This window comes from Echinops telfairi, unplaced genomic scaffold (assembly GCF_000313985.2).
Source record: "Echinops telfairi isolate 266 unplaced genomic scaffold, ASM31398v2 ScPeMD7_7469;HRSCAF=8507_0, whole genome shotgun sequence".
Taxonomy (NCBI): Eukaryota; Metazoa; Chordata; class Mammalia; order Afrosoricida; family Tenrecidae; genus Echinops; species Echinops telfairi.
Genome location: NW_022111372.1, coordinates 48244438 through 48253579, shown reverse-complemented (window position 1 = coordinate 48253579; position 9142 = coordinate 48244438). Strand labels below are relative to the sequence as shown.

At 45.8% G+C, this 9142-nt stretch overlaps 1 protein-coding gene across 4 annotated transcripts in view; it reads right to left on the bottom strand.

Moving 5' to 3' along the window:
• Positions 1-9142, bottom strand: part of LOC123521034 (butyrophilin-like protein 9) — a 22838-nt gene that overhangs the window by 7657 nt on the left and 6039 nt on the right. The window contains exons 3-8 of one of the 4 annotated variants that reach the window (XM_045284601.1): positions 7923-8057; positions 5034-5387; positions 3475-3756; positions 1312-1431; positions 1048-1080; positions 386-676 (exon numbers count right to left, since the gene is read on the bottom strand). In XM_045284601.1, the coding sequence (XP_045140536.1) occupies positions 423-676; positions 1048-1080; positions 1312-1431; positions 3475-3756; positions 5034-5387; positions 7923-8034 (1155 nt within the window). In that variant the 5' untranslated portion in view covers positions 8035-8057 and the 3' untranslated portion in view covers positions 386-422. Of the gene's footprint in view, positions 1-385; positions 681-1047; positions 1081-1311; positions 1432-3474; positions 3757-5033; positions 5388-7922; positions 8058-9142 lie in introns of those variants that run through there. The other 3 variants (XM_045284598.1, XM_045284599.1, XM_045284600.1) reach the window with 3 other exon arrangements.

Genomic DNA, 9142 nt, shown 5'->3' with positions numbered 1-9142 from the left:
GCTATATCTTTTGATAGCCGGGCACCATCAGCTTTCTTCACCACATTTGCTTATTCACCCGCTTTGTCTTCAGTGGTTGTGTCGGGAAGGTGAGCATCTTAGAATGCCAATTTAATAGAAGAAAGTATTCTTGTGTTGAGGGAGTACTTGAGTGGACGCCCAATGTCCTTAAGATTTATTTTATTGTCACTTTTAATCATAGAGCATATCATAAATGTAGAGAATAGTTACACATTGCTTAAATGTAATTCTTAGATTATGTGAATACTGACAACAAAATTGTAAAACCTTTCTGCATTGAATTACATTATAATATTTTTAGTAATTAAGTCAAAGCCTTTTTAATTTCTTCCTTTTCCTCTGATTACTACTATATTCTCTGAAAGAAAAAAAAGATGATGCTGTATGTTCACCAATACTAATCACCACAATATTATAGTTAGAACACCAGAAAATGTGATAAAATCAGCAACTATGAAAACAATGGTGCCATCATGGGCTTGCAGTACACGCCAAGGAGACCAGGGATGCCAAGCAGTATTTAACTGTATAACGATGGCAACTCTGACAAGAGGCAGGAGATGGTTCAAAAGGGCACTCAGCATCGAGTTTGAGTCTTGCAGGTATGTTGAAACAGGTATGCTGGGCTGACTCCCAAAGATGTTTATTGTTCGAACTAACTGAAGAAATGTTGTTATAAAAATAATTTCTGCTGAATCACTGTGCAAACATTTTATAGACAGTTATTTTGCTGTCACCCCTCTGGCAGTATCACCCAGTATGAACCATGCCCCACCCCAGCCCCACAGAGAGCCACTGGCTGATCCCTCCTGTCCCCAAGGGCACGTACTCCACCCAGTATCCCAGGGTTCTAGTGGCCCAGACTGGGCACCGTGGGAAGGCGCTGAACCCAGGGGTCTGAGATCTGAGGTGTGGGAAGGGAAAGAGGGAACTTTCTCTGTCCCAGCCCCTCTGCTGTTCAGTTACCCCGCGGGGTACCCTCCCCTCCGACAGTCAGAGAGGGGGAGAAGGTTTCTCTTCTGTTACCTTTTTCCATTTCGGCTTGTTTCTTTAGTGTCTCTGAGAGAATAAAGACAGGGAGAAGAGATGGGGATGCGTTCTCCCCACCCTCGCCCCACCTTCTGGTTTCCACCTCTTTTCTTGCACCTCCTGCAGGCTGGAGGGTGGCTCCAGAAGCCACACGACCCTCCAGTTCTGCCCCTCCCCTCCACCCCCACTCCCAGACCCTTCCATCACTGCCCCCTCAGCAAAGCAGAATCCAACGGGTTGTCCATACAGCCTTGTTCGTACCGTGCGTTCTCTGTTGCTTCTGAAAGAAGTACCACGCCAGAAGAACCAGTAGCAGTGACAGTGTTGGTAGCGTCCCAAAGAAAGCACCCCTCCATGGGGAGGTCCTGGGTAAAAAAACATCTAGAAAACACCCCAAAGAAATGGTCGCTTTTTAGGTGCTTCTCAGGACTAAGACTATCCTGGAATCCACCTATTGGAAAACATTCCCAAAGGCTTTTGTTTGGTGCATTAAACCTTCTAGGCTTCACCCGAGCAATCTATAAAAATGGGCCAGAGAATGGCTGCTCTGTGCATTTTCTCTGTAGCATAACATGGACTTAAACATGCTGAGCAAAGTGCTGCAAACCAAAGGATGTGGACAGAAAGAGATTTGCTGGTGGGCCTCATGTGCCCTTTGCAACTTAGAATGTCTGTGACCACTGCTCCTGACCTCCCTCTACTTCTGCCCACTCTGCCTCACATGTGAAGGACATTAGACTCCAGATGTTTATGTTTGAAGCCCAGCGAATGACTGCTCTCTGAAATCCACTCATCCCTCTAGTGTGTTGCAACTGTTTGGCTTCTACCTCTGTTCTCATGACACTTTTGGAAAAACTGATAACTCAGCCACATGCAGACTGACCTTGATTCATCGCCTCCCTCCCCAGGCTCCCCAGGAGGATGCGCCCTGTGGGAGGATGTGGCCCAAGCTCAGCATAGACAGTGAAGAAATATGTGCAGAAATGTAGAGCAAGCCTTTAGAAACTTGTGTGGCCATTTGATATGTCAATTTTGTGCCTGTTGACTCCAAATGGAATTTTTATTTCAGAGGAATTTGCTTTACAATTTTATTTTTCTAATCATGTATTTTTACTATATTGGTTCTTCCCCATAGATGGTTAACTGGGGTTAAATAAGAGTAAGGCTCCTGGGTTCATTGGCTTCCTGAGCTCATCATTATCACTCTGTACCTTGTTCCCCCTGCTCCTGCCTCTCTGGCCGCCTTGTGGCTTCTCCAACAACATCCTCTCTTAAGATAAATACAAACCTTAAAAAAAATTTTTTTAAGATGGAATTTTCCCTGGTGCAAACAAAAAACAAACAAACAAACAAAATCCTGGAGACTCCTCTCCCCTTTCTTAGAGCATTTTCTTTTAAATATGTGTAATACCCACTCCCTCCCCTCCCACTTTGAAATAGCTGCAAAGCCTCTGGCTAGTTTTACAACTCAGGAATGTTTTTCATAATGAACCATTTCTTTAAAATGCAAACTCTTTTCCTAGAGCACCCTCCTCTTCCTGTCTCAAGGGGAGCTAACTGGGGGGCCTGGCTCCAGGTGTCATGGACAAATGTAATGGGTTAATCCTCCTAGCCATATGAAAGGGTGAGATTTCTTTCCGTTAAAATATTGATTAGGACTGATGTGAAAAATGACTAGCCTATGGGATTTGTCCTCAAGACTTAAATAACTAAATGTTGATACTAGAATTCAATGTAGATATCTAAATCTCCTCCCTGACTTCTCTCTTTCAAATCCATCTATTCATCCTGCCACTCCCTAGCACCCTCCCTGATTCATTTTTCTCCAAAAATACAATGTGACTTACTTGCTTGGTCTGTTCCCCCCCTAGAATATAATGAACCTGAGGGCTGAGGATTTGGGCACATTATAGGTATTCAATTAAGCACTGCTTAAGGGATGAAATTAAGATCAAGTAAACACTAATAGCAAGTAGCTATTAACTACCCAAAAAGAAGTACCTTAGGACAAAAGCCTGCAGATCTACTTGCAAAAAGCCACCGCTGACAACCCTATGAAGCACAGTTCTCTGGACACAGAGGGGTCACCGAAAGCTGGAATAGATTCAAAGGCAACTGTCTAGTTAGGTTCCCACAATGATGACTTCTAATGAGTAGAGATTATGGAATTTAGAACATGGCCTTTGGGCCTATCCTTCCCTCCCTGCCTCCCACCCTGCCCCAACCCCCAGTCCCTCCCAAGTCCCACCTACTACTGAAATCCCTGATTTACTGTGTGGGTTGTCAGTTGCTAACATATTCAGTTGTGAAGCCCAGCCAAGCAATATACATCCAGGCCATTGTGTTTTTGTAGACAGACTTTGGAGAAAGAGACCTGGAGAAAAGGATAACTAGGAAGATGAGGGGGCCCTAGCAACCACTGACCTGCTATCTGGATTATACACTCTTTCTTCTGGACCAGGAGGGGGTTCTGGATGGAGCAGGACACGTTGTAGAGGCTTCCCTCTTGGAGGACCATGGATGTTTCCAGACTGAACAGACCCTGGGCATCCTGGGTGATGGTTTCAGACTCCGGAGGCAAGCACCGTCCTTGATGGTCCCGCCATTGAACCTGGGGCTTAGGGTACCAGCCATTGGAGTGGCACCTCAGATGGATGCCGCCCTCCTTGAAGCCCTCAAGGGAGATGTGAGGAGCCGAGCCCAGCCCTGGGAAAAGCCAGAGGAGTGGGAAAGATCAGAGTACTGGCCAGACGCTGTGCAGGAAGCTCGTGTCAATTACCATTTGCAGTCATGTACTTGCAATTTTCAACCATGGACTGTAAACGACAGCCAAGATCAATGGTACTAATTGCTGGCCGAACATTGGAAAAGACAGAATCAGGGATTTGGGGGGAAGTGCTACTGGCCTTTAGTCCTGATATTCAACAGATATTCGTACTAGAGAGAAGACATTTATTTCCCCACCCCAATTCTAGGAGAGTGTCTGTATGACTTCCTCCCTGCCTTCTTTTCCCACCCCCTTCTCTCTCTCCTGCCCTCCCAGAGCTCCGTGTTTAGGCTACCATCTGCGTTTTTTAACCCCTGATAGTCAGCTTCATTTAAAAATATGTAAAACTGTAATATGGTTCAAATGTCCACACTGTCTGAAATGTATATTCAAGAAAGCCTAATGCCTTCTCCACTATTTCCATCCCATTCTAGCCTGTTTAGGTAACCAATTTTATTACTTTCTGCTGTATCCTTCTCGTGCTTCCTTTTGCAATAATTCTTCTTTCTTACATAAAGTTCACATACTATAGAATCTCTTTTCCATCTTACTTTTCCACTCTGAAAGATACAGTCTAGGAATCACTCTATATCAGTTGGTATAGGCTCCTCTTCATTTTTTTTTCTGTTTGTATATTTTTTTAACCTAGTACTCCATAGTCTGGGCAGCCATACTTAGTTTCTATGCTTGGATGTTTAGGATGCTTCCTAATTATAAACAATTACAAACAACGCTACAAGGTTTACATTGATAAATGTTGAAGGTGTATCTTCAGGGTAAATTCCTAGAATGGGATGGCTATGTTTAAAGATAGGTGTGCAGCGAAGTTCTGTCAGCTATTGTCAAACTCCTTCCACTGAGCATCATGATTCTGAACTCCACCAACAAGGTCTGAGAGGACCTACCTCCCCGCAGCCCTGCCAACAGAGATGATGGCCCATGCTGTGTATCCGTGTAACTTTCATTTGTCTTTCTGTCGCTAGGAATGAAACTACTTTCCAATAAGAGCCATCTGTCGATCTGCTTCTGTGTCCTGTTCATATATCTTGCCCTCTTACTAGTGGACCCTGTCCCCAGTTTATTAATAGCAGTCTTGCTTTTGTTTTAAATTAGGAATATTCTCTCTTTCTGTGCGATTCTAGAGCTACTCAAGCAGTGTAGGTCCATGCAGGTGGATTCCTTCTTTTGCCTGCAGCAGTGTAGCCAGGTCACCCACCTGCGACCTCCAACTCCCAGAGAGCTTCCTCAGTGAAGTCGGCGGAAAGGAAGCGGCATCCGTAGGATCCCTCATCAGAGGGGACAACGTGGTGGAGCTGCAGGACCACGCTGCCTTCTCTGATCTCATCCTTGATGAGTTTCGTTCTGTTCTGGAACTCTGCCATCTGCCGGTGGGAGAGTTCCTGCTGCTCGTGGTACAGGTGGACCACGTTCGAGGCCTGGCTGTGGAACCAGAGGATCTCCATGTGCTCAGCGTCCAGGGTTGGGAACAGATGGCATAGGAATTCCACTTCTTCTCCTACATGAGCCAGGATGGATTCCCCAGGGCCCACAACCTTGACTTCCTTTGGGTCTGAGAAGCCACAACAATGGTACAAGTCAGCTGTCATCAAACATGGTTTAGCATCACACTCTTTATCTGGGAACAATACACATGACCAAAGGAGGGGAGTCTACAGGACAGCTGACTGAATTTCCTGAACTCATTGTTCTTTTACAAAGTAAGAGCAGTGTTCTTGATTTCAACATATCCAAGGGGCACACCAGACATCCTGGGTGGTACTGGGCTGTTTAGTGGTTTGCACCAACCAGCTACAACTATTGTTTTGGAGACAAATATGTAAATTTCATTATGGTCTAGGTATTAAATGAAATGAAAAGATTCTGAAATGGAATCTTCATCATAAAAAGCATGTTTCAAAGCAGTATGTATCCTACAAAGCAAATCTTATTTGATAAAAAATCATGCATGTTTATTGCAGATGTCCTTTGATCTCTCTTTTGACCCATTTTAAAGTTGTTTCAGTTAAATAAAAAAATGAAGGGGAAATACTTGTGGATTAAGCCTCTGGTGAACCCCTCCTGACCTTAGACAGGGATGTGAATAGCTTTGCTAGCATGCACAACGCACTGGAAAGTGAATTGGTGCAGATGCAGTTAGGTTAAAATCTAACATCTTATCGTTTAATCTCCTTTTTGACCCATTTAAAATTCGTTCTAGTTTCGATATTTCCTGCTTTCTTTTTGATTGGGGCTTTCTGCTGTTTTACTTTGTTATTGTTGTCAGATTTGGGGGTATGTTTTCCTGTTTCTGAGATCCAGGCCAGTTAAATCTAGAGACAGCACCTGGATTACTTGTGGGTGTAATAGGGGAGGTTGGGGAAAGGGGGAGCTAATAACAATGAGTACAAGAAAAAACGAACATGTTCTAAAGTTTACTGTGGTGATGACTGTACAACTTTCAAAGACACTACTGAATTATATGGCATGTGAATGACAGTCCGATGAAACCGTTTTAAAAAGCAGACACGCTTGCATGAATATGCAGCGGTAATGCTCTGTGAGGGGGTACAGCAGCAAACCGTTGACAGTGGTGATTTCTGCACAATCAGAATCGACATTTTCTTTGCTTTGTCGATCTGATTTTTTAAAATAACGCACATGTACAGCTTTTGTAATGACCAAAATATTAAAAATAATCTGTGGCGACTCTCTATTGGTTTTCCTAGCTGAAGAACAAATCCTGCCGTTAAGACTTTTATTTATCCTGATCTTTCATTCGATAGGCCTTTTGTCAGCGATGTCCCCATGTGACCTTCTGCTTTTCCCAAGCTAGCACATCTTCTACAATGTTGTAAGCTGCTGGTTCCTGCTGCTGGTTCCTTGCAAAAGCCTTCCTGGCTCCTGCGCATACCCGCAGGGATCCCTGGTGGTAGAGTGGTTACCTGTACCATGGCATGGTCAGCAGTGAGCACCATTAGCCTCTCTTCAGGAGAAGACAGGGATGTCTACCCCATCAAGCATGGCAGTTTCTGAAACCCACGGAGGCAGTGCTATGGAACAGTTCGACCCTGTCCTAGAGGGTTGCTATGCGTTGGCATGAATTCAATGGCAATGAGTTTGGTTTTCTTTAATCTGGTGAATCCCATCACCCTCTTCTCTCTAACTTCAAAGTACCTCATTTCCCTCCTTTCCTATTCAGCTCAACTCCCACTCCTAAGGCTCTCTCTTGATGGGTCCCTCCCCCTCCGTCTTTTGCTTAGCAAATGGAGGAACTTTGCTGTTGTTGTTGTTCACACCATCATGCTGCCCACCAGGGGAAGCTTCTGCATCCCTCCTACAGCCTCCGTGTCCAGGTTCTCCCCTCTCTCCATATACACATGATGCCTGGTCCTCTCCATAGACACACCCTGATCCAGCTTACCCTGCACCCGTCATCTTCCTGAAGAATGTACATTCTCTCCCAGGCTCACCTTGAACTGCGCCCCCTCTCCATGCTCTTTCTTGGCTTTCCTCATGTTTTGCTCTCTTAGCTGTGGTCCCCAAATGTTTGGACATGATTCTCTTGTAGCCTTGGGCTTATGACACCTCCAACCCCCTACCTTGACTCCAAACTGCCTGAGGGTGAGAGCTGTGCTGGCTTCAGCCACTCGGATGTCCGTGGTTTCCAGTCCAAAGGATTAAGGAATTATGTTTGTGTATTTATATCATCTTTTGGTTGCTTTTTAGATGAGAGATTGTCAAACCAAGGTAGGATAGAATGAAAAATATTTACCAACCAGCTCAGTACAAGCACAGACCAACAAGAATCTCCTGGAACCTGCCCACTTAGCCTCCTTTGAGAAGTGTGTAAAGGAGGCTGGTGGTAGAGCACTTAAGAGCTAACTAAATAGCGGTGGAGCACTAGTGAGCTAGAGGATGCACACCGGAAGTGGCAATTTAGCAACACAGGTGGAAATCTTCGCATATTGTAGCCCCTGGTATACCCTGATACAGCATGGTATTCAGGTATAAGATCTGCCTGGGGCTACATCTGGAGGAAGGAGAAGTGGACAGAAACGGAGGTGCTCAAGGCCTGACTTTGCAGGGTGCAGATCAGACACACTACCTGAATCCAGCTTCCCAGGTGGAAAGAGGAGGAGGAGGTGGGTGAGGAAGAAGAGACTGCTGGGCAGAGGTGCCCGGTACAAGGAGTCCAGGGTGACTGGAAAATCCACCATCACCTGCCAGCTGTGGTGGCCACCTGGAAGGGAGTAAAGAGGTGCGGCGTGATTTAGAGGAGCTAGAATCCGTTCCGTCAAACTGGGGGTCTCCCTCAGCCCCCTGTTTTCAGTTTTGGTCTGCAGCTTGAGTTTCTCACCACCCCTGGGGCCCAGTTGCTGTTTTGGAAGTCTTGGCCAGATGTGGAGCTGTTTCTAATTTTACCCGGCAGCCCTGTTGATGGCTTCACTGGCCTTGCTCGGACTCACAGAGCTTCAAGGGAACAAGATTCACCGGTCCCAGAGGAAGCAGCTTTGAACCGAGTATTGTTTAGAGCCAGGAATAAACACACACATTCGGGGAGGAGCACAGTGCCACCCTCCCTTCAGTTTAGTGGCCTTCCCTCAACAAAGGGAAATCTCTGAGGAATCTGAGCTGCATTTTTATTCACAACCTATTCAACTCTGCTCCCACTTCCCTCTGCTCTGGAACACCCTGTCCCCCAAACGGAGGAACAAAAGCATGGTTCCAGTTATTCTGATGTGCAGCCAGGGCTTCCAGGACCCCTTGCTCCGGTCCAGAGGCCTCTGTTGTCTGTGGCGTTTTCAAGAGCACAGTGATATACTCGGCCCATGTAGCTGACGCCCTGCCCATCTGTGGCCCACAGGCCTGGGCCCACAGTCAGACAAGAGCCACTCCCTGTCCTTTCCAACATCCTCCCAATAACGTCTTTCAGCATGGTGGCCAGCGACTGTGGTGTAGATGTTAAAGCTTTGGGGGCATGCAAGCTTCTCCACAATCTTCAGAGTCTCAGAATTTATAACTGGTTCCGCCTCAATTATTTTGCTTGAACAGTGGAAAGAAGTAGTGTCAATTCTAAGGGTAGTTGTGTCCTCCAATGGACTGGTTGGATACTCTGTCCACACTCTCCTCCACCTTCCAAATGTTTATTTCCTGCCTTCTGCCCAGAGGCTCCTTTCTTATCATTATAACGTCTCTGGGGTGAAAGGAAGTGGTAATGGGCCCAGAGTAAAGTTCTGTCTTCCAGGCCTGACTTAGTTTTCCTTCTTTCATCTCTGTCAACCTGTTCTCCCATTGCATTATTTTCCTTTTGCATCCTCACTAGGT